The sequence below is a fragment of the Diadema antillarum genome, unplaced genomic scaffold, assembly GCF_040938485.1.
Source record: "Diadema antillarum isolate AM-2024a unplaced genomic scaffold, OU_Dant_1.0 seq00000738_RagTag, whole genome shotgun sequence".
In the NCBI taxonomy this organism is placed as follows: Eukaryota; Metazoa; Echinodermata; class Echinoidea; order Diadematoida; family Diadematidae; genus Diadema; species Diadema antillarum.
In genome coordinates this window covers 597,955-624,459 of record NW_027271636.1, presented here as the reverse complement: position 1 = coordinate 624,459, position 26,505 = coordinate 597,955, and the positions used below count along the sequence as shown (strand labels likewise).

The 26,505-nt window shown below is 38.2% G+C and overlaps 1 protein-coding gene across 1 annotated transcript; it reads right to left on the bottom strand.

The window, feature by feature from the left end:
- Positions 1–602: 602 nt before the first annotated feature.
- Positions 603–19,580, bottom strand: LOC139738342 (steroid 17-alpha-hydroxylase/17,20 lyase-like). Its single transcript, XM_071648979.1, has 9 exons — positions 19,317–19,580; positions 12,726–12,899; positions 11,116–11,209; positions 10,220–10,378; positions 6,428–6,639; positions 5,544–5,666; positions 4,220–4,459; positions 3,259–3,357; positions 603–1,941 (listed from the first exon to the last, which is right to left on the bottom strand). Exons 1-9 carry the CDS (start codon positions 19,486–19,488, stop codon positions 1,685–1,687), a joined length of 1,530 nt encoding a protein of 509 aa, XP_071505080.1. The 5' UTR covers positions 19,489–19,580; the 3' UTR covers positions 603–1,684.
- Positions 19,581–26,505: the final 6,925 nt, after the last annotated feature.

Below are 26,505 nucleotides of genomic sequence, written 5' to 3'. Positions count from 1 at the left end.
AAGTATTAGAGAGCAATATGGAACACTGGAGATTGTACATCATCAATAGAAAACAATGCTGCCGATTTGAGATGTCACCTTTGATCTACTACCAAGTTATGCCCTGTATTTCGTAAACACTATTTTACCGAGTAAAACATTACGGTCGACTGTATCAAAAGTTCTACTGAAATCCATAATGTTTTGATCTTTATTTGAGTGAAAGTTTGTAATATTATCAGTAGAAGCCCATTTATTGAAAAATCGATGAAAATCTTGTGCTAAAGCCCAGTTGAGCTCCGTGAATATTTCTATTCATTGAAAAAGTTGCTCTATCGCTGTTTACGTACAAGTTTTGAGTTAGTTTTGATATGCATGCAAAAAGAGAACTCAGACCATACTCTAAAACAAGGAATGTTCGCGTGCATTTTCATTTCGCGAATTTCGCGAGAGCCAAGATTCGCGAAATTAAAATGCACGCGAAAGTTCTTACCTACTCTATTATGCATTGATTGCCAGTGGCAATTCGCAAAAATTTCATGCCACGAAAATGACCGTCGGCTCCAATTCGCAAATATGTCATGCCGCGAATATATCGTGTTTTACAGTATTTTTGATAGGATAAACTCTTTTCAAAATAAATTAGTTTAATTTTTGCTAATTTTAGTGAATCAGGACAACATTCAGTGGGGAGTGATTTAAGATCAAACAAACATCCTATTGTAAAATTGTAGTACAGAATTATTTGCTTTAAAGTTTTAAATCTAATGTCATCATAATATTCTGTACACTTATTGGATCTTTGACCATATCAAATATTTAATGTTGGTCTGTTGGAATAACAAACATTGTGATTTGATTTTGTTCGAAAAAAATATCCTAAAATAGGCTAGGAATAAAGTCCTGCTATTCAAGTTTCTGCTGCTGCATGATTTTCATCCATGCGTTTGAATGTAAGGCTATCTACTTTCCACATCATATTTCGCAACTATTTTATAAATGAAACCCCAATATATATATATTTTGATACAATGCGATGATCAAATTCGTCCTCTAATTCAATGAATAGGCATCATTCCAGTACTTGCTACACATATGATATACGTACACATAATGTACGTATACACATATGATATACGTATTCATGAATTATTCTCGGACATACAAAGAATTACATCAATACACTCAATACACAACTTTTTTTCCCCTACACATCGCCATGTTGATCATGTCTTGCCTGCCTGTATCAGTTAGAGCACTTTAATATTGTTTTCAGCTCTTAAGATTAAGTGGGCCCTAGTTATACTGTAATTGCCATAGTATGAATTTGCACAGATAATTTTCTTTTACCATCACAGTGAACCCATCAACTGCTTCTCTTATCTTCGTCTCCTCCCAGTGCTGTAGCTATCCAAATTCCTATCTTCTCTCACTCACGATCTGAATTCTTTCTCACATATCTATTACCTTGTCAAGAAAGTCAGCATGGTAAGGTTGCGGATTCCAATTCAATGATTATGTCAACTCTTAAGCATAAAATGTTACAATAACGATGATAAGTGGGCAGGTATTAAATCATAACTGAAGTTTTTGATAATAAAAAGAAAAGAGGCATAGCTGCATCGCGTTCATGACGTACGATTACATTTCCAAAGTGGTTTAAATTTCCTTATTTTGGTTATAGGCGAGGGACTCTATCGATTGTTTATTTCCTCTCTTTGATCACGATTTCGTATGGTGTCAGCAGACGCCCGGCGGCTGTCTTAGGGATGAGGTTGATAAGGCTCTCACTCTCCTTGCCCGGTACCTTGGAGAAGGTGTAGTTCTGGAGGAACCAGGAGAAGATGAGGAAGAGGTCGGCCTTAGCAACCGCCTCACCGAGACAGCTACGGCGACCCGCTCCGAACGGCATGAAGCTGGGAGGGTGTTGGCGGACTGTGCCGGTCTCGTCAAGGAAGTGCTCTGTCAGGGAGTGTGAGAACACACAGAAATATCTATTGACCAGAACCTTAATATTGAACTTGGTCTAAATGTTTCACAGTCAGATAACAGGTTCACAAAAATCCCGAAAGTGCCGATACCTTGCGCCTAGCGACATACTATGAGGCACCATCATCCACAATACTTTGGCTTTGACATTCCGTACCTTCCGTCTAGCAGCAATGCTGGATTCTGGTGCTGTGGTGTTGTGCTGGTGACGTCACTTACTGATTATACACTTTATCGTGTGCAATATACGACGTTTTGTTGATATTCGGTATTTCATGTCATACTTCCGGTCATCTCAACAAACCGCGGCTCACTTTGTCGACACTTTTCCCGCCATTCGGGAAACATCGATCCTCAGAACACCACATGGACTAGAGTAAACAATGTGTCTTTGTTTCGCACGTCTCCAAAACAGTTAAGTCTTTATGGAGAACATCAACTTTGTCATACGGTCTTTTAGCGTGTTGGCATTAGAGGGCCTGTTATTTTTGGTCGATCAAACGTGCCCACCAGGTCGTTGAATTATATTCTAAAAATAGAAAAGTTCTGTGGAGGGCATGTACCCCTATATATTGTGAACGTATTCTTGCCCCCTTCAACAGGAAAGAAAAAAAATCTGTATAAGGTATTTGAAATTTTGGCATCTTAAAGTAAAGATTCAACGATGTGAGACGCATTTGAGTGCAATATTTGGAAATTTTTCGATAAAAAACCTAAGATATGTTGGTTATTAATCATTGCATTGAAAAAGCACCAACCCCCCTCCCCCAGCAAACAAGAACGTTCAAATTGATGGGTGATTTTAGCATCGTCGAATCAAATAATTTGAATTATCTAAGTGCAGAGACAGAGGCGGATGACGGTATGGGGGTGGGGGGGGGATCCACACACTTGATCTTTGCATTTCTAAAATTTGAATTTCAACCACGTGTTGAACACATAAGGGTGGAATACTGGGAAATTTTTATCTTGATCATTATTTACCGTTATTAATTCATATATTTCAGTTGCAAAAACACAAGACAAACACCCCGCAGCGTGCGGCCATGGGGAGTAGAGTTAATATTTGTAAGCTCTGTAATCAATTAATAATGTTCTATTCAAGCAGAACCTACTCGCCAGCGGGAAGAGTACGACCCCCCCCCCCCCCCCCCCCCCCCCAGTTTACGGGCCTGATAAATCATAAATATTGCAGTTCTTTTCCTGTCTCAATAAAGTATCCCCATAACTACTAAAATAGTAGGTAGAAAAATGTCCCAAGTACCCGGAGGACCAGGTCCTATTGCCTACCTGGTTTGAAGGAGTCTGGGTCATCCCACTCTTGGGGGTCAAAGTGCATCGAATAAATGTTGGTTATCACAATAGCTCCTTTGGGGACGACGTAATCACCTGTATCATATTAAAAGAATGTGAATCATTATTACCGCATCTATGGGCTATGGCTAAAGTAACCATGTTTAATACAGAAATGAAATATTATCAGGTAATGTCGAACAGTACCACATGACTATTGACTATCACCGATGACTTTGGTCTGCTGAACAAAGCCTCCAAGTTGTTGTGGCCCAATAGAAGTAAAAACTGTGGCTCAGTGGAAACTAAGGACTCTCAATGTCAAGGTCTTGAGGCCATGTCGTTGTCGTTGTGTATAAAGCAATTATTGCTTCCTCAGTGGATACATGAAATATATAAAATATTTCTTTTTACTGTTATAAAGAATGGATTTTATGCTTTGTAATTGTACATTCTTCAATCCAACTGTATACATAGTGTGCAAACTGTTAGGTCATAAACGTGTATTAGGAATTTCGTATAATGCCCTAGAAATTGTGCTTTGGGGCTTTTCTATGTAAGAATTGAGAGTTAAAAGCAAACGGTTGAACAAAAACCAATCATTTTACTTTTAGTAAATGTACTGCATTTACTGTTTTCTTTTCAGGAAATCGTTTTGTTGTAGAAACTGCTAGAGAGTAGAGAGATATTCAGTACTAGGATTAGAAAAAAAAAGTGTATACATGGTTCCTCTATTCTATATTATAGGTGACTTAGAACTACAATAAAATGGAAGTACACTACTTGATCAGAAATGCATAGCTAATCATTCCACACTGGAAGTAGTTCATTCCCAAAATATATTCCTTTGTATCTCTTGGTAGTATTTTAGGCGGTACTGCAGCTTTTAGTCATTACTTAATAGCTAATTTTTAGAAGGGGACGAATGAATTTGAAGGACCTGACGATTAATACTCACGTATCTTGGCATCACACATGGCAGCATGCGGCAGGGAGACAGGACCGATCGTGCTGTACCTCATCACCTCATACAAAGTGGCCTCCGTGTACGGCAGCGTCCCACGGTCCTCGATGGTTGGCACTCGATCACGGCCGACCACGGAGTCGATCTCCGCCTGGGCTTTCTTCTGAATCCCGGGGTTCTCGGACATCAAGGCAAAAGCCCAGTACAAAGTGTCAATGGTAGTCTGTGTTCCAGCTGGATGCATTCGCACAAACAACAAACACACAAAGGAGACCAACACGAGAAGATTTATTCACTGCCAAAGCAGTATTACGAAAGCAAGATACTCACAAAAGAAATTGTGGAAAGCAAAGACTTGCTTATAAATTTAGAAAACAGCACAAAGTTTTCATTAGATTTTCATGATATCCCTTCATCACGCATGGGTTTAGGCGCACCAACAAGTAAAAACCATTATGCTCGAAAGAACTGATTGCATAGTTCCTTCGTGAACAATAAAAGGAAAGTGGACAACACTACCTGTATTCACACGATTGTATTGAGAATTAAGTTAAATGCATAATATTTTCAAAGGAGGGCAAATTTGACATGAGATAATAGAAAATGAAAGATTAGCGGCGTTCCGAACCGAACTTAACAGAAGTTTACATTGGGTGCATTCGCTGATCATTACGAGATTTCGTAAGAGGCACAAGATGAAACGTTTAATTCAGCTTAATTCTATGCACTGAATGCGAAATCTTGCTCATTTATAGCCTACATGAACTGAGACAAAATTTCAATTGTTTTATAAAACAGCTTGGATGTAAGCTGCCATTCATACAAGCTAAGAACGGAAAACACCCCATAGGTTTGATAGAAAGCATAAAAAGTGAAAGTGATGCACATGGTTTTTGACGTCATCATGGGCTATCTAATATGTATGTCACCAGGGGGTGGGTGCGTGGGTGTGAACGCACCCCCCTTTTTTTGCTTATCAGCTGAAGAAAGTAGAAGTGGAATCAGAAAGTTGCGCTGAAGGCTCTTTTTGGTGTTTTTTTTTTTGCTTGTTAGCAGATGAAACGCAGAAGTGGAACCAGAAATATAAACGCATTCCCTTGAAAAAAGCTGGTGACGCCCCTGTCTAAAACTGTTCGACGGTATTCGTACGCTCGATTGAGAATGTGCAATGACTGGGAACGTGAAGAACTGTTAACAACATAACGTATGTAAACTGATTAAGAAATAATTAAAAATACTGCGAACTGTCTTAAGATCGAACATCTTAATACCGGGTTTTACATAAACAACACCATAGAATTTCGGTTTGTGTCTTTACCGGAAAATATGTCCAGGAGTGTCTGCAGGATATGGACATCGGTCAATTTATCCACGTCCTCCCCTTCTCGCTTTGCGTCTTCTTGGGCCTTGAGCAGCATGCTGTAGAAATCACTGATGTTGTCTAAAAAAGATAGTGAAGGAATAAATCTTACCTTATTCATCATGTCAGTTTGCTAGCGTGTTGTATCGGACCCTGCGACCATGATATATCATATTTTGATCTTGATCTTAAGAAAAAGCAGTATATCTGTGCTACAGACAAGTGTCATGATTGAGAAATTCAAGAACTAAAATAATGAGTAGATAAAATATTGAAACGTTCTTATCCTCTAAGAAATCGTTTATTTGAATGTTCCTTGGAAAGATGAATCTACTTCATTCGATAAAATTATTGCCTACCGATAAGATGAGATCAAAATCTAGTCAACTGCACACAATTTAAGTACCTCACCAACAGTTTCACACTATTCTTTCCACCAGAACTTAGTGATTGTCGGCCAGCCAGAGGAGCCGAGAAAGAAACCTGACTGAAGCTGTTTTTTGAAGTAGGATCACCTTGGTCACTGTTGGTAATCTTAGTAATATAAAACCAAGGAAGTAGTATATCTCCTTGATTTTATATTTACAACATTAAAACATTCACAATACATGTAATCATTTGTACGTGTACAAGTGATGTGCGTGTGTTTCTACTTATCATGCATACAAACAGCAGTGGTTTGCTTCCCCATGCTAGGCAAGGGACTGTATCGTCACTTCCCAGTCCTTCGCTTACAAGCATTCAGTGTTTCCTTAGCATGCTTAGTGGTCACGTAGACAAAAATAATCGTAATTCAAATTGTGTTGCTACAATATTTCACTCAAAATTGCAACAAAGTTTACCAGGGTCGTAGGCTTGCCGTTTATGTTGCGCCAGTTCGGATTTGATGAATTTCTCGAAGTCTTTTGTGAGATCCTTCATCAAACGGGGCCCGCTTGTAGGGACGTACTTGGCCCAGGAGAAGTAGTCGGCTGCAAGACCAAGACCGAAATTGGCGTTGAGCTCGTCATTCACCTGCATCCATTCCTCAACGTTGGGGTCGTGAAGGGCGTAGCTGGATTGACAAAGATCGCGATATATTTGAAAGTGAATCGAGATAAATAGGGCGCAAAGAAAGCATTTTGGAGGATCATTTCAATATTCAGATTTAGGTAGGTACATATTACGCATAATATAGCAATTGTGAATTGGCCCAATACCGTTGGACCAACACGTTGGTCCAATGTCATTTCAGCCGTCTGGCCAACATTGGCCCACGTGAAGTTTGACTTTGGACAAAGGTCTGTACAATGTTAGACCAACGTTATATCAACCATTATTTTCCAATTTGAATGCACCGTCGGCCCAATATTGGTCCGACATCACGCTTGTACATGCGCCCTACATCAGAGACTTAACGTTGGTGCAATATCACTTTGGCCGACGGGCCAACAATGGCCTAACAGTGAAAGCTTGGCGTCAGACCGACGTTGTTACAATGTTTACCAACCGTCATAAACATGACAATTGTCCAACGTCACTCTGGCCGGCGGGCTAACAGTGGATTGGCCAGAAAAAAAAAATGGGCCAACGTCTTGTCTTTGAAGTTGAGACAGCATAGTATTGCTATCTGGTCAATTCTGTACATTCTATTCTTGTTAACTATATATATATTTTTTTTTTCTAACAGATAAGTGTATAACCCTAGTTTTATAAAGTGTCACTTTCATAGTGGCAGTGCTATGAAACATATTTACTAACCATATTAGCCTTTATTACACTTCATGAAAATGAAAACACCTCTTCGTAACACAATTGGAAATTGTGAAAAACAAAGCAATAATGTAATTGCCATTTCTAAAACAGCTTATAGTCTTGTTCTAGCACGACTACTTGATTAAACGTCTTTTAACTACTGTAAATCGTAGAACATTCTATGACGTTATCCTAACGTTGCTCAACGTTATACAAACCATTTTCCTCGTGGTAATGACGTGAGAATTGAAATATCTCCCACCTCTTCATTACACATACAAGTTGAAATTGTGAATAACTGTAAGCTCTTCCTAAAGCAGTTTAAAGTTGAATCTCGGTGTCAATACTTTTTGAATTAAAGATGTTTGACATATTTTCACTATAGTTTTAAAACGGCAGATTCTCCCTTATAAATGTTCAGGATGAATATTGACGTTATGCCAACATTGGACCAACGCACGCGTAATAACCACCTTTCCACCTTGTAATGACTTCATCGAACTATAGGCCAACTTTATACAGAACGTACTAAAGCATCATAGCAATGCTACACCAACCACATTCAAGTTCATGCCAATATTGAGCCATTGAACCGACACTGACTTCAACTCTCTGTCATATTGCTTAACATTTTGACAATATGAACACTGTTATACATGACACATGCTATAATCACCCAAACGTGTGCTAAAAGAATAACTATACTCTTTGCCAATGAGCTAGCATTTAGCAACATTCTAGCAACAGTTGTAACTGGCTTATGTCTCAGTCATTCAAACGTAAGCAAATAACTATTGGTTTGAGGGAATGGTAGAGTACTGGTTGAGGTGAGGATTCAGCTTTCAACTTATTGCAAGATACCTAGAAGGCACTATATCAAAAATTAATGAGCAAATCATTCTAAGAGAAGTACAAAGTTGAGTTCCACCTTGCATCAGGATCGCTTTGTTTCAGATATGTCAGCCATTTAAAAACCAGTTTTAATCAAATAAATATTAAATTCCCCTTTAAATTATCTAATCAAGTTCAAACAAATTCATATTTCATAAGATGTTTCTCGTCATATCAAAGAAATATCATTAAGAAAAAATAAGTCCGACACCCCATCCCTTGAATATTTTTGCAATCTTTAAATGATATACAATCTGGTCACAAACTATGATCTGGCCGACCATTGTTACCGCCATGACCGCTGGCCCAAGGTAGGAAACCCAACCAGCATCCATCGTACCTCAGTGACAAAAGTAAGACGTTGACCCAAAGTTGTGCCAATGTTAGTTCAAGGACTTTGATCTCGCAGACCTTTGCTCACGTTGGCTACTAACGATCACCGTGCATCAATTACAAAAGTAAAACAATGGCCCAACAATGTATCAACGTTCACCGACCTCGAAATTGCCGATCACTGCCAACGTTGGCCCAATATAAGATAACCAACGTCTATCCACCGTGATTCATTATTGACAATAGAAAGGCAACGGCCCAACGTTGCGCTAACGTCAGATTACCAACTACGGCATTGACGATCATCACAAACGTTTGCCAAACGTAGGATACTCAACCTATTTCCACCGTGCATCAGTGGCAAAAGTGAGACAGTGGTCCAGTGTTTACGTTACTGCGACCATGCCGGTAATTGCCAACGTTGGCCCAACGTTGGCTAACCGACTAATATCCACTGTGCATCAGAGACAAAAGTGAGACAATGGCCGAACTTTGTGCCAACGTTAGTTTCCAAACTTCGCCTTTGCCGATCATTGCCAACGTTGACCCAACATACGTAGCCAATAGATGGAAGTTCTGATTCATCCATTCAATAAAGTTACAACATTAAATAAATGCAACTGTCGATCGGCGCATACACACAACCGACGTTATTGTTCGGAGTAAGTCGTCATCTCTGGATTACAGAACTGAAAACTAGCTACATGAAGTCGTTCTTGGAGTTGAAACAATAAATATATGTGCATTTATTAATTTTGCACCTCTACTCATACGATACAACCAATATCAACCGCGCATCACAGACGACCATAAAGACAGTGGCCCAACGTTGGCCAACGTTAGCTTAACGACTGCGACCGTTTCGACCTTTGTCAACGTAGGCCCAACGGAGGACTGCTTTCTGGGTATTGACAAAGTATTTAGATTTTCTTTATCTTTTTCTCTCCAAATAGATTATGTATCCAGAAATATCCAGATGTAAAAAGATGAAAGGAAATGATGAAGAAGAATCATTTGTTACATCGCTTTTTGTTTTTACTAGTGTCTCTCCCCAGCTTTCAATATTAAGCACAAATTTAACCTCCTCCTTCATTCTTCACTTTCCTTCCTCCCTTCTTCTTTCATTATCTCCCTCTGTCTTCTTATTTTAGTTATACACATTTTAATCAGATTTCAATGGAAATTTAGTTCGAACTAGATCCGAAATTTGTCAAGACTGAAAAAAATTAGATGATTCTTTCAATCAGTAATTGAGAAGACTGGATGGCCGCGCAATCATTTGAGATATTAATCAAAATACAGGGATTCAAACATGATATCTTGCGGACGATAAGTTTCATGTTATGCCCATATAAGATACGTATTGCTTCAAGGCTGAGTTTCAATTTCAACCATTTTCAAAGACGTGATCCGCACATGCAATAAAAAGGGCTTAAATTGTCAGCTACCACATGAGTACATTTTGAAGAAATCCGTGGAAAGATTATATCTTTTTTTTTTGTCGATGAAGAGCATTTTGCCAATCAGTTACAATATATCACTAATATAAACATCACATAACATTTACAAACCGATACACATCACGTGTGTGTAAGTGCTTATTTTGTATGTGTTACAAAGACCACGGAGAGACCTCCTTGCTAAGATCACCCGTGCTCATGTCGTATATGTAATACCTCTTTCCAAAGCACATCTGTGAGAGGACATTGTACATGATCAGGGTGAGGAGGAGTCGCGGATCGATCGGTTTCCCGCCATTCTCGGCTAGCTCCTTCTCCACCTTCGGGTACACGCTGGAGACCAGCTTTTGCAGGGGCTTTCCGGTCGCAAAGTGCCTTGATAATAGAAATGAAAATCCTTAACAAATGATATAAGATTATATTTTTTATGCAAGCTAGACTAGGATCATCTGGCGTGAGACATCGGGAACTCTATAGCCACGAGTCATACGGGAGCACGTCACGAGCTCGACCATCACGAGTCCATACAGCCCACGAAATGAACACCCCCAAGAGCTCGACGTCTGGCAAAATAGACCTAAAAGTAAGATACCAACCAAACAAGCTCACCAGTCAAAAAAGTCCACGAGCTCAGACACTAGATTAATAAGGCCCACGAGCTCCAGACTGGGCAAAAAGGGCCCATGAACTCGACATTACATCACATTGCTTATCGAGATCGTTGGGCTTATTTGAATAGTGTCTTGCTCGCGGCCCGTATGACTCGTGGGTGTATGACTCATGGCTTTTTTTCAATGTCTAACTTGTTGGATGACCCCGAGACATCAAGGCATGTTGTCGTGGAATATTAGATGAATCATTACATAATCAAATGGCGACTTACACAGCATACTTGCCGTGATACCTTGTAAACTTCTGCCGATATTTCCTCTAATCGACTGCTTTTACGGGACAAACTGATTTTCATAACATCCGTGTTTTGATAGTGCACATGGTGAATCTTTTAGATATTGACTCTTTTCAAGCATGATCTAAATTCTGACACAGTTTTCTCGTGCGCCTTGAAATAAGACTACCTTAGGAGTATAAAGTAAATCGTCCCATTGTTGTACCTGAGTGCCGTGTGTCCTAGTTTCCGATGAAGCTTCCACGTGTCAGAGTACGTGCTGAAGGCAATGTCCTTAAACCCATCCGTGAACAGCTCCACTGCGACAATATATCAAAAAGCGATGATAACATGGTTTCATCTGGAGTTAAGGAAATGAAACTTTAGCTCCTCCTCTTTGAACATCCCCACACGTGCTACAAGTACCGACTCAAGTACCGTATACATGATACCCGGTACATGACTGCATTTCTATTCTGCACAACACGTCGTGATTATCTCCACAACTGAAATAGACTCATTACCTTCGATTCTTGTACTGATAATCATCTACTACTCCTGTTTTTCTAAATAACTATTAAATGAATGGGAACGTTATTCCAATTTCCGATAAAGCAAATGTTTTCCCACCTTCAAAAACATTACTATAATAACATATCAAAAAAGATTAAAAAACTAGAAATATCACTATATACGGCGCCTGGTATGTCTCTGCCATATCGCATTTTCCCAGTAGGTTTACAGTATAGTTTATTGACAATGTGAGACAACATTATGACCTGATTAGCAAATAATCGTATTCTAGTAAGCATACACCAATTTTCACAACACTTAAGGCCACTTTTTAAATACAGATAGTGGGAGAAATTTTAGCATTTTACTTAACCTTTCACCCAATGGCCCAAACTTTTCCTACATAATAATTGTGTGGCAACGTATACATATATACATGTACCAAGTTTTGTTATACGGCAAGAATTGAATATGCATTCATTCATTTTTAGTGTATGGAGAAAATAGTGTATATATGTAATTTCAGCATTGAATAGTACAGTTTTAGCATTTAAAGGTGACCTTTGACCCTTGACCTTTTGACAGAAAAATTCCAAAGAGAATACATTTCAGGCAGTGTATGTATTATAGTAAGTTTCATGAGGACAGCTTGAACCATTTCAAATATATGGAGTAAAAAATTAACATTTTATATTTTTCACTTAACCTCTGACCTCTGACCCCATTGCCCAAACCCGGGAAACATAATGCCTCCGGCGACACTTCTTGGCGGAGGCAGAAACAACAACAAATCCAAACAAATAAGAAATGGAGTCAAGTTTGGAAGCTTCGAAACATGCTTTTAACGCAAGAGGGCAGATTTTAACGAGAAAAAGTTTTTCTTCGAAGAGAGGATTTCCCCCAAAAGAGATTGTTTCGCCGGTAAGGCAATTTCTTCTCATGAGAGAGAATTTTTAACACTTGTAAGAGAGTGTGTGCACAACTAAGGAGAGGTTTTTTCACAATAAAGAGTTCTTTCCAACAAGCGAGAGTTTTTCTCCTCACTAGAAAACTTTTTTCCCCCATTAAAAGCTAGTGTTCCTCCTGAGAGATATCCTTCGTTGTTTTTTGAAAAAACAAACAAACAAGAGTTTTCCTCTTATGAGATTCTTATTCTTTACTTTTACTAACAGAAGAGACAGGTACAGGTGCTTTGCATCAGTAGCATAACATCTTAGGGTTGACGTGGGTTAGGCAATATAGCGACATTTTGCAGCATGACAGAGACACATGTCATCACCTCCAATACACCTCTTGATAAAAGTAATGATTACTTTTTCTTACTTGAGTAGAGATCAGGGCGTCCGGCGAACTCCACACCCTGCTTTATCACAGCCTCCTTTATGAGGTCTTTGCGATTTAAGACCACCATCCATCGCTGTCCAATCTTGAGACCAAAGATGTCACCGTACTTCTTGGCCCATTTACCGAACACTACCTCTGGGCTGTCAGTCATGTCTTGAATATGATATAAGATATGGAGATGCAGAAACCAAACTGGCTGTTGTAAGTGAAATGCATAAGATTAAAAAATATTGCAACATAAAAATCCACATTCAATTTGATTTGCTGTTGATGGCGCCAGTAACTGATTCTACGGTCGGAAATGGTTTAACCCTCCTTGTGCCCAAAATGGCGGCCATTTCCCGTTTTTCTCATAACCCTGCAAATAAGTAACCCCGATACGCACATGAAATGTCTGAATTTATATTATGAGACATAAGGAACCCAACGAAATACTTATTCGGAGATCATGAAGCGCGTTAGTCCCAATAAAACCGCGCGACTTATTCCCACATTTCTATCAACACATTGCTGTTTTTAATTCAATATAATGTTAGAGATTCAGAAACTCAGAAGGTCCAGCGGAATCTTTACCTTAAATATGCACAACCAGGGTATGGGTTGGGTTGGATGCATCCCCACTCCACCCCCTCCCCCGCTCTTGGGGAAGGGGGGGGGGGGTGGCGGCCTGTACAATCATTGTTGTCCAAATTAAACCTGAAGTATATGCACTTTATCGTTGAATTACAATCATAAAAATGCAAAACGTTCCTCGCTCGGCCCCTTTCAATAAGACTTTGAACACTAATGTCTTTTGAGATTGATAAATTTCTGAATTTGTCATTAAAAAGTATGCACTAGATCTTTCACTTACAAAATGTAAAAGTTTCCTCGTATTGCAGGGTGATACGCCCTTCCTGACCCTTCCACTCTCAGTTCCCCGATATAAACTAAGTACCCCTTTAATTAACAATTCCCCAATATTGCATCAAGTATAAGTGTAAATAATATAGTTATTTTCATTTCAAGTGTAAGAGCTCCCTCGTGTTGGAGGGGTTTGGGATTCTGAGACTATTATCTACACTTTGAGGATGGACAATTTTCTCAACAGAACACGTCAAGGGTGCACCAGGCCGTATAATGACGATCATAAAAATGCAAGCACTCCCTCCAGTGTAAAGGGATTTTCCCTTCCACATCATTCTTCCACCAGCTCATTGCCTTGGATATGCTAGTCTTTATTCTACTTACACTTTTGATAGACACAAAAATCTAGTATTTCATCAACAGTGGGCACCTTCAAACCCGAGAATTTCAGGTCTGAAAAAAAGGACGAAAATTCCCTCTTGTGGGAGTGTGCATCAACTCCTACACCTCCCCGGCATATTTCCATAAATACATATTTTCTCACTTTTATGATAAAAACAAACATCAAATATTTAACCAAAAGAGTGCGCTCAATTTCTGAATTTCAAGTTGGAAAAAGCCAAAATCTCCGACCTATGTGAAAGAGTACTCTCCTCCCACACTCTCCCCTTGCCGACACTATCCTGAATACATATTTTCCTAACTTTTTTTTTTAAATATAAGAATATATCGAATTTATCACCAAAAAGGTGCACCACATCTCTGAATTCCAATTCTTAAAATACCAAAATCTCCCTCGTGGTGAAGGGGTCAACCCCACCACCCCACACTTCCACCAATTATCTTTGTGTTCCTTTTTTGAGGGAAACAAATGTCTAATATTTCACCAATCAGCCAATAGGGTGGATCAGATGTCTGAATATCAAGTCTGAAAATGCCTCTTCCACACTCTCCCGTTGGCCGTTTCCTTGAATACTACTTTATATTTTTCTTACTCTTTGATGGAAACAATTCAAGATGTTACCAAACGTGTGCACTATACAATGTTTCATCCTCAAGTCTAAAAAACAAAACAAAACAAAACAACAACAACAACACCAACAACAACAAAACTCCCTTGTGTGGGAGGGGAGTATCCCTCCTCCAGGTAACAATAACTATTAGTGTCCTATTCTCCGATTTCTATCTATTATTTATGTAATCTACATGAAATGAATAAAATAATTTAATCACTGTGTTTTTAGGTGGAGCAATAAACTGCACCACAGAAATGTACTGTCGGGGGGCGGTTAGTCTGCGAGGGAGCGAAGCGACCGAGCCCGAGCGAGCGGAGCGAGCGAGGGGGGGGGGGGGGGAGGGTGTGGGAGGGGGGTGTCCCCCCTCCCACGGTAAGAACTTTTTGCATTTTGATGTTGTAAATGGTGCAATTTGATGCATGTTTTTGCGCGTTTTATCGACGTGAAACAGTCCCACTTGTTTATGGTAGCAGTTTATTTTGATGTAGATTATTATTGAACAATTTGCCTATAAAATGGTATAATTTAGATACACTTCTTGTATTGATTCTTTTCACTGAATATCATGAACGCGACTGAACCCGAGCGAGCGGAGCGAGCGAGAGGGTAGGAGAGGGTGTGGGAGGGGGGTGTCCCCCCTCCCACAGTAAGAACTTTTTGCATTTTGATGTTGTAAATGGTGCAATTTGATGCATGTTTTTGCGCGTTTTATCGACGTGAAACAGTCCCACTTGTTTATGGTAGCTGTTTATATTGATGTAGATTATTATTGAACAATTTGCCTATAAAATGGTATAATTTAGATACACTTCTTGTATTGATTCTTTTCACTGAATATCATGAACGCGACTGAACCCGAGCGAGCGGAGCGAGCGAGGGGGTAGGGGAGGGTGTGGGAGGGGGGTGTCCCCTCTCCCACGGTAAGAACTTTTTGCATTTTGATGTTGCAAATGGTGTAATTTGATGCATGTTTTTGGCGCGTTTTATCGACGTGAAATATTCCCACTTGTTTAAGGTAGCAGTATATTTTAGTGTAGATTATTATTGAACAATTTGCCTATAAAATGGTATAATTTAGATACACTTCTTGTATTAATTCTTTTCACTGAATATCATGAACGCGACTGAACCCGAGCGAGCGGAGCGAGCGAGGGGGGAGGGGAGGGTGTGGGAGGGGGGTGTCCCCCCTCCCACAGTAAGAACTTTTTGCATTTTATTGTTGCAAATGGTGCAATTTGATGCATGTTTTTGCGCGTTTTATAGACGTGAAACAGTCCCACTTGTTTAAGGCAGCAGTATATTTTAGTGTAGATTATTATTGAACAATTTGCCTATAAAATGGTATAATTTAGATACACTTCTTGTATTAATTCTTTTCACTGAATATCATGAACGCGACTGAACCCGAGCGAGCGGAGCGAGCGAGGGGGGAGGGGAGGGTGTGGGAGGGGGGTGTCCCCCCTCCCACAGTAAGAACTTTTTGCATTTTGATGTTGCAAATGGTGCAATTTGATGCATGTTTTTGCGCGTTTTATCGACGTGAAACAGTCCCACTTGTTTAAGGTATATAGCAGTATATTTTAGTGTAGATTATCATTGAACAATTTGCCTATAAAATGGTATAATTCAAATACACTTCTTGTATTAATTCTTTTCACTGAATATTATGAACGCGACTGAACCCGAGCGAGCGGAGCGAGCGAGGGGGGTGCCCTCCCTCCCACGGCGAGAACTTTTTGCATTTTGATGTTGCAAATGGTGCAATTTGATGCATGTTTTTGCGTGTTTCATCGACGTGAAACAGTCCCACTTGTTTAAGGTAGCAGTATATTTTAGTGTAGATTATTATTGAACAATTTGCCTATAAAATGGTATAACTTAAATACACTAGTCTTCTTGTATTAATTCTTACACTGAATATCATGAACGCTGTCTGTTCAGCAATCAAACAGAAAAAGCATGCACACGAGGGTGTAGATATAGGGGCATATCCCCTCCCACACGAAGGTGATTTTGCGTTTTCAGACCTGAAATTCAGCGATCTGGTGCAAATTTTTGGTGCAATACTTTTTCATCAAAGTGTTAAAATCACGGAATTTAGCTCTTATTCCGAATGTGCACCATCTGTGCGTATGTATAAAGTCTAGTGAGGTATAGAGCTTAGGGGAAGGGGGATTCCCCTTCCCGCTCGCGGAGCTTTTGCGTTTTTAGAATTGAAATAAAGCGATCTGGGTATAGCCACAGTCTACTTCTTTGCATGGCGGGGGGGGGGGGGGGCGAGCAGGGAGAAGGCGTGGGCGAGTGTTATCTCCACCCTTCCCTTCCGATGGAGCTTTTAACGTTTTAAGGTTGAAATTGAGATATCTTGTATACGCATATTTGATGGAATCAACATTTGATAAATCACCAAAAAAAAAAAACCTGATTTTTTTTTTTTTTTTTTGGGGGGGGGGGGGCTGAGGGAGGAAAGGGTCGATTAAAAGGGGAAATTCCCCTTAAGATACATGAGGGAACCTTCAGTTTTCGGAATATAAGTGATAAGTCTTGTGCACTCAGAATTATTCAGAATTTAAAAAAAATCTAAAAAGTGTACTTGGCTAGGGAAAGAGGCACAGAGGGGGAGGACATCAGGGATACCCCCTCCCAAGCACGAGAGATTTTGCATATTTTGAATTGAAATTCAACGATCTGATGCACACTTTGAGTGAAATATTAAAAAAAAATATCTTATTTGATGAAAGGTTGCAAAGGAGACCCGCTTCATGATGCAATAGATTACACATTAATTTGTAGCACATATACATGTAGACACTTATTTTGAACATGTATTTGGTACAGATACCAAAAAGAATTGTCTTTACTTCCTTAGTGATTATTGACAGTTTCAAATGGAACTCATCTTCTGGTAGACATCAAATGCGTTGGTAAAAAAAGGGGCTACCACTAAATGTTCATCTCATGTGCTTGAGTTGACGAAAATAGTGAATGTGGTAAAATATATCGCCTTGTAATAGGCTGTCCATTTAGCAACAGAGTTGATGGTTAAATGTTTCGTTACAAGGACATCTCCTTGATTTTTAACATTCAAATGATTTAATTTGTATACTTTTATTTTTTTTTCGGAATACTTTCCGGATGAAAAATCACATGATAATCATAAACTGATATGTATTTACATAACCATAATGCGAGATTAAATGGTTATTGCCGGCTATTTTGCACGCCATTGTACATTTTAGGAAGAGCTCGAGCGGTTTTATGTTTGTAAGTACTTGCGTGCTTAAACATCTCTTTTATTGTGTTCTACATGCTTCAAAACACATATTCAGACATTTAAGTTTTGTATTTGGGTTACCTGGTTGAAAAGTTATGAGAAATTCAGGAAATGGCGGCCATTTTGGACACCATCTTGGATAACGGTACTTGCGTGCGTCAATGTATTTTATTGAGTTCTTCATGTTTCAAACCATAATATATTTTAATAGACACGCAAATATTTTATTGGATTGCCTGGTTGAAAGGTTATAAGAATTTCAGGAAATGGCAGCAAGTGTGGACGCAATTTTGGATTATAGTACTTGTGTGCGCCAACTTCTCTTAATATGTACTCTATTGAGTTCTTCATGTTTCAAACCATATATTCTAATAGACACTTAAATATTGTATTCGGTTGCCTGGTTGAAAGGTTATAAGAATTTCAGGAAATGGCAGCCAGTGTAGACGCCATCTCGGACAACGGTATACTTGTGTGAGTCAACATCCTTTAATACGTATTTTATTGAGTTCTTCATCTTATAAACGTATATTTAGACATTAAAATTTTGTATTTGGTTCCCTGGGTGAAAGGTTGTAAGAATATCAGGAAATGACGGCCATTTTGGACGCAATTTTGGACTATGGTACTTGTGTACGCCAACATCTCTTAATATGTATTCTATTGGGTTCTTCATGTTTCAAAACAAATATTCAGACATTAAAATTTTGTTTTGGGTTGCCTGGTTGAAAGGTTATAAGAATTTCAAGAAATAGCAGCCAGTGTGGACGCCATCTGGGATTACGGTACTTGTGTGAGTCAACATCCTTTAATATGTATTTTTTTTTTTTTAGTTCTTCATGCTTCAAAACATATATCTAGACATTTAAATTTTGTATATGGGTTCCCTGGTTGAAAAGTTTTTAGAATTTCAGAAAATGGCGGCCATTTTGGACGCCGTCTCGGATTGCGGAAAACTCTCAAGGAGGATTTATGAGTACTTTTAATATGTTATTCTAGACATATTTCTGAACCTACCCGAAAAAAAAAAAATCAGCTTGTTACCAGAAATGTCCGGGTTTACGCCTATTTTGACCGAACGCTCTTAGAATATAACGACAATCATGCAACGTTGTCCGGACCGTTATCATACACTGTACATACAGGTCCTATCGAGGGAAGAAGGAGAACATTGTTTAATATATAAGACTTTCATCAAACATAATGCTGTGAGGTATTTATTGTGTAATGTACAGTTGGAAAGGATTGAATAACTACAGGCAAGCAGCTTGCCGAGCATGGAGAATTACAAAAATCCCTTAAAGGACTGTCAAAAAAGGGAAAAACTCTTCCTATCAAAAAAGATTGAAAAAAGATGGTAATAAATACAACCAAAAAAAAAAAACCGAAACAAAGCCTAAAACAACACCAATTGTTCTGTTCTACCTAACTCACCGTAGATGCTACCCACAATGGGAAGACCCCTCGGCCCGGGCGGGAACTTGCTTGGTCGGCTGACGCTCCATATTGCCATGGAAACAAGAAGGACTCCAAGAGTAGCTGTGATGGTCAACCCATTGACTTGTCCTAGACTGGACTCCGTTAGGGTTCCAAGGAAGTCGATCATGGTGGTGACTGCAGCTAACGTAGCTGACTGATCCGATTTCTTCGGTGTGTAGTGTGGTACACCAGTCCTGCGTGCAGCTGCTCGAAATTAATCAACGCTATTTTGAATATTCAAAACAGGGAACATAGTATAATTTTCCTTAACTTGAGACATAGTCATTAATACCACTTGAAATTCCAAAGGAGATTATAAGGATATACCTATCAACGTGATCCGAGCAAGAGCGCCGCAACACTTTTGTTTTGGGGGGGGGGGGGCAAAATCTCGACGGGAGCACATTATTTTATGCGAAGGTGTGAGATCCTCGGCGATAGAGCAAAGCGACCGAGCAGGGTGAGGGTGTGGGAGGGTGGAATACCCCTCTCCCACGGTAGGGAATTTTCGTAACAGCAGAGTATGAATGTCACGTTTATAGAGCACTAAAAAAAAAATCAAAGGGAATTAAGCATAGTAAAAAATCACTGCGAATGAATGTAATTAAAACTTACGGGCCTCAGCGAGGAAGCGACGTGACATTTAAAAACAAATTTGTAGGGAATTAAACATAGTAAAAAAAACACTGTGAAGGACTATAAATTATGAAAACTATTCATTTTACTACATGTAAGTACGGGCAGATTGGGCGAGCGCTTCGGTATCTAGCCTTACACGTCTGATCAACTTAATTTTGGATTACGCTATTATTGGCTCAAAATAGCAGAAGTCACATTTGTTGTGCAATATCCTTTCAGAAACATTTATTTGTACACATTTATATGCGTGAACGACGCGAGCGAGAGCTCAGAATCATCGTAACTTGTCGTTTCTGAAGTACGTACACTGATAGCTGCTTCTACCGATGATCCATTATCGATGAGCCAAAACTGTTGGAAATGTTCATGGTAAAGTCACTAAAGTGTTACTTGTTTACCATCTCGGGATTAGCCATTACCTTTGAGATTATATGGGGATGAGCCTCTGGGTGCATTGCGTGCATAGTTTAGGTCAGTGCCAGCATACATTGGTGAGCCACTTTCACTTTGACATTCGGTTTTAAGTCCCAAATGTATTCATTAAAAGTTTAAATGTGATCGCATTGTTAGAGTAATGAAAAATTATTCTTATATTGTTAGAAAGCTTAGAATAAAAGACAAAATGAAAGGATTTACTAATGGAATGTTTTAGGGGCACATTCGTCGAAGGACGCGAGGCTACCATATATGCACTGAATTTACTTTTAAGAGTAAATGGCCCGCTAGGGGCGAAAATTATGCATAATGAAATTGACGAGTTTTAGACAAGAGAATTGCCTTAATCATAATCATGTTACATGGAGCACATGGAGAGGGGAGGGCAAAAAAACCCTCGTTTTGTTGCTTCCTCAAATATACATATATCTATTTATCTATCTATCTTTTTTTCTATCTATCTATCTATACATAATATATATTTGTGTGTGTGTGTGTGTGTGGGGGGGGGGGGGGGGTTACGTGCCCCCTCTGCCCCCCCCCCCCCCCCCCGCTTCGGTGGCCTTGACCGTGAGTTCACTCATTTTCCCTTTTTCCTCAGCAAAATGTTTCGAAAAGGCAAGAAGGTATCTCTTTTAACAGGGTTGAGTAAGATAAAAATAAATTATTCATTCTTATGTAACAAATACTACTCTGATCGCCAGTAACTTACTATTTTTCGGTAGTATGAATCTGTAACTCACATACGGTTAACCCGGTGCAATAATCAATAGTGGACCAAATGTTTGTCCAGCTAAAACATGAATGCAACGTACAGGAAAGCTAACCGAATGGTTCATTAATTTACACATTACAAAGCACTAGTATTAACATATGACAATAAAACTTTTACTCAAATAATCAGTTTCAGTGAGTACTATGAACAATTCCATTTTACCCCTAACCAAGGTAAAACGTTGTCTTCAGTATCGAAACTACATTTTGCCTACTACATTGCTGTACTATACTATGGCCTTATCACATCCTTGCATAATATTTGATGTCCTGGTTCCTTCAAAAGCATAGCACAATGATTTTTAAATTATGGTGTTATAAACCTTATTTTTCCATTAACAAAAATTTTCGATGTATTCTGAAAATGTATATCCTGTAGAAAACAGACAATTTGTAACATATCATTTTGAATTTTCGGGAACAGTGTCATGCAATCAAGATAATGTATTACAGAGGATCATTTCTATTGATGATTTTCGATAGAAAGTTGTAATACTATCATACACACAGCTTTTCTCAGATTTCAAATGTAGAATATTTTTAAGTTTAACTTCTGTTACAGGAATAAAGAATAATGATAGGGGTTTGTCTGAATCTGTTAAATGAAAAAAAAAATCAAAATTGAATATCTAAATCAGGAACGTTGTCTGTGAAACGTTTTCCTATCTTAACAATCTAGTTATTGAATTCTTCTGCGATCTTTGGAAAGTCATCAATTTGGATACCACTACTCAAAATGCGTTTAGGAGGTGATTGTCCTACGAGAATGATTTCTATCATTATGAGATCTAGCTATCTATCTAGTAATCCACGGCAACCTTATACTTCTGTTTTTAAATGAGTAATAAGCGATGACGTTGCTGATGTGACAACTATCTTCATGGTAAACCCCAAATACTTACCAGAGACTTGCCTGAGCGAGTAAACGAAGGAGCGAATCAAAGGCGTACTCACCCGTGCTTGCCTACGCTCTGTCGAAGAGCTGACTAGTTTAGGCTTCGTGACAGAGCCGCACTTTATAGAAGTATAGGATGTGCCTTATCCATGGTTATTGCATCATTGGACAAGTATTATTTGCAGCACGTACGGCTGAGTTGAAGTTGACACAGACGGATGGTGAAGAATGTATTGATCAAAGTCCCAGACAAACTAAACAAGTTATCATGAGGCATTCGAGGTCTCATGACTCTACGTCATTGCTCATTTCAATATGAACGTTATGTATGCATACGCATATATTTGCATAGGCCTACACACTTACGTTCACATATACACACAGATATTCATCTATAATTACATACTGACGTATACACATACATACATACATGCACGTATGATTGCATGCATTTATACGGGAAAAAGAAACTGGTCGTACAATTCAAAATACATCAAACTTTTCCCATATAGTCTCCATTACGATTTCATGTTGTGTATCATAAAGATTTTTTTTTAAAGTCATGATTGAAATAGTGCAATACCTATTAAATAGAAAATGATGATTAAATCTGTTACATTCTACATGTATTCATAGACAGTAGATTTATTAGATGACATTGCTTCATGATATTATTTGCTACCTCCGTACACTAGAACGTGGAATGACAACTAGATTATGCAGACTGCTTTGACTAGGCTTGTGATCCCTTAGAGTGTATCATTCATGTTGTGCGTTTACTTTTCACGTTCGAATTTATTCATTTTTCCACAATAAAGTCATACAAACATAAATCTCACTTTCTTGAGTGACAGAAACAATGCATGTAAATTCATACAAAGAAAACAACAATAATGGTAAAAACTAACAGTATCAATACATGTACATTGCAATTGTTGCAGAGGTAACGAAAATGAAAGAACTGTCAATTTGCACTGTGTGAAAAAAAGGAGGGACCCACTAAAAAGACAATGCTTGTAGAGTGTGGGCCCCTCTTTCACTTTCGTCTAGATGTGTAAGATGAATGGTAGAAAAATATGGCCTTTATCTTTGGACGAACCCAAGCATAGATATACATTGTATAAGAATAGACATACCATATTTTGTTCTTTGGTGAACTTCCATCAAAATACAGTATACGTCGTGCATATGTTTGACTTGTCGGCTATAAACTGTTCATACAATCTTCTGATCAATTGCTAATCGCATTTATTTGACTTCATGCCAACATTATTAGGTTTGTCCCGTTTGCTGCACAGTGAACTACAGTTTTTATTTTGTTTTGTTTATGTGTGTGTGTTGTTGTTGGTGTTTGTTTTTTTTATGGGGGGGGGGCAGCATTTTTTGTCCTTGGCTGATTTTTTTTTTTCAAATACGTTAATAATCTATTCACACTGTTCCCTCAGGATAACTGCATTTATGAATAGATGACTGACAAATTCATAAACGTTGTTGATACAAAACGGTTTAACGAGACATTTACATGATTTATGTCCATCTGTGACTGAGGCTGTAGGAATGAATATGTGTGTGTGTGTGTGTGTGTGTGTGTGTGTGTGTGTGTGTGTGCTCCACGTGTGTATAGAGAAAGAAAAAATATCGGGTAAGTGAAGGCGAAACAAAACGAGCGAAATAACTAAAGATATTATATGAATTCGTAATTGGGTTTTAATTATGTGATATTGACGCATTTTGACGATTACTGTTTGTATATAATTAGGCACCTTAGAGAGTTTTTTGTCCTCTCCATCACTGGGGAAAAGCTCTTTGCTGTGACTATACTGTGCTACTCAAGTTAAATTGTTGCCATTCTTGTGCTAAAATAGAGCGCCTCTATCTTTCATCTAGTGCGAAATGCTGTACCATCGCACTCGTCACCATTCATTATTTGTATAATGGCATTTAAACATAGTAACTTTAGCGTTGTAAGGAATCTATATTACGTATAAAGAAAATTTTCACACGATCAAAGAGAGGCTCCCTATATGGGAGATAATTCAAATACATGTATAACGATTTCGTGCAGATCCTAACCGCTTCTTTAGTATTAAAGTATGTCATCTAGCTTGTTCTCAGTGCAATGCCCTCGAACAACGTTTCCGTATTAACATTCATTGTGGTGAAATCAATGCATTGTGTATCGTAAGAATTAGAGAGCAATAATAAGTGATGATTGTACATCTATTGAAAAGAATTGCTGCTGATTTGAGATAAAACTTTTCATCCAAATCATGCCATGAATCTCATAATCACACTTTTTATGGAGTAAAAACATCACGGTAAATTGTATCAAGAGTTTTGACTAAGATCCACTTTGTTTGTAGGACAGCGAGTTTGTAATCTTATCTAATATTTCAGTTCTTGCAAAATCGGTGGAGAATTTCTTGCTGAAGAAAATTGAGCTTGATTCTATTTAGTGACATACAAAAAGAATTGTTTTGTCGCTGTTATAACACATTTTTCAATAGTTTAGATATGCAGTTTAAACGAGAACTCGGACAATAATTTGTAACGTGGTTAAGATGATTTTTTTAAAAGATAAATTAGCATACTTTGTGCTGATTTAAGTGAATCAGGACTTAATCCAACGGAGGGCGATGAATAAAAGATACGTTCTATCTGTAAAATGCATCGCAAACTATTGGCTCTAAAGGCTTTAGTTCCATGTGATATCCTGTACACTCTTTGGATCTTTGACCATTTCAAATGTTTCACGTTGGCCTTTGGAATATTATTATTATTATTATCATTATCATTATTATTGTTATTGTTATTGTTATTATTGTTATTATTGTTATTATCATTATTATCATTATTATTATCATTAATATCAATATTAATATTATTCATAGTGCGCTTTTCCCACAAGGCCCAAAGCGCTTACAATCAATTCAAAGCATGTGCAACAATATGTGTAATTGGATAAATGTTACAGCTACGAACTAGTTGCTACTAAAAAGATGTGTTTTCTAGGCTTTTTTGAAAATGGTAAATTGGTAAATTGTTCCAGTGCTTTGAAGCAGACACAGTAAATGTCATATCATCGGCTAAGGTGCGAGTAACAGAGTATGTGAGACGAAGCGGATCACTGGATGACCTGAAATTTCTGGTAGGTGTATAATTATAAAGTCAAACAGGCGTCTAGATATTTCGGAGCTTGATTGTTGAGGAGTTATTAGACAAACAAAACTAGTTTGAAGATTATGCGTTGCTTCAATATTATGATTCGGTTGATTTCAAAGAGATATTTTAAAATAGGTAAAAGATTCATCTTTTTTTTCTGCACAGTTTTCATTGATGTATTCAAATCTATATGTTTTTTATCCATTCATTTATTCATTCATTCGCCTTTTCCCATTTCCAATAGAAACATATGAATATTTTACAGATATTGATTACATGAATTACATCATGATACATAATAAAAGGTGAGTTTGCATAATACATTTTCAATTACATTAAAATGCTTGAAATGGGGAGGATTGCTAAAAAAAAGCAGTGCTGGTTGGGTGCATTCCCCCATCCCACAGGTAATACAACAAATTGTATGATTGATATACTGTTAAACATAAAAAGGAAGAAACACAAAAGAAACTTAAATATATAAACCTTACTAACCTGAAACAAAGACCCTGGACAAAATATCCCTACACTAAGTTGTTGTCATGCAGGAAGAGAAAGGATAGATAGAGAGAGAGATGGAGTGTGTGTGTGTGAGTGTGTGTGAGGGAAAATTATTACGTGGTGTGACGATAAAAGATAAAAAAGATAGAAGACTTTAACAAGACGAGAGTTAATGGATGGCTGGAGCCGCTCAGCAGTGATTGCTTGATTTTAAAAGAAAATAGAGTTAGATTTTCCAGTTTTTAGCAACAATTCAAAAATCAGCATAATTTTACAATTTCAAGATGTTGATGATACTCAGATAGATTCTTGTAAATAATCAGGAATTTTTTCTTCAAATCATTTTTAAAAGAACTTTAAGTTGGGGACGCATTTTAACTATCACAGAGGTAATTCCAATATTAAAGTCCAACATATGGAAATATGAATTTTGTAAAAAAAAAAATGTCTTAGTTAAAGGCAATCATATTAGTCTGAGTGACGAGTCGGGTATTTATTGAAGGAGCAGTTTCTCGGAAACATGTGAAAATGGACGGTTATAAATTATTCCTGAGTATGGACATAAACTGGGCAAGATGATTATGGAACAGATCGGTTATCTCAAAGATTCTATTTCTGGAAAACAAAACATAGGTGTTAGATCTCCAAGATAAGTGACAAATTATTAGAGTTTCTTTTTTCTTTTTTCTTTTTTTTTTGGGGGGGGGGCGGAGATGGGACAGTCGGTCGAGAAAAGCT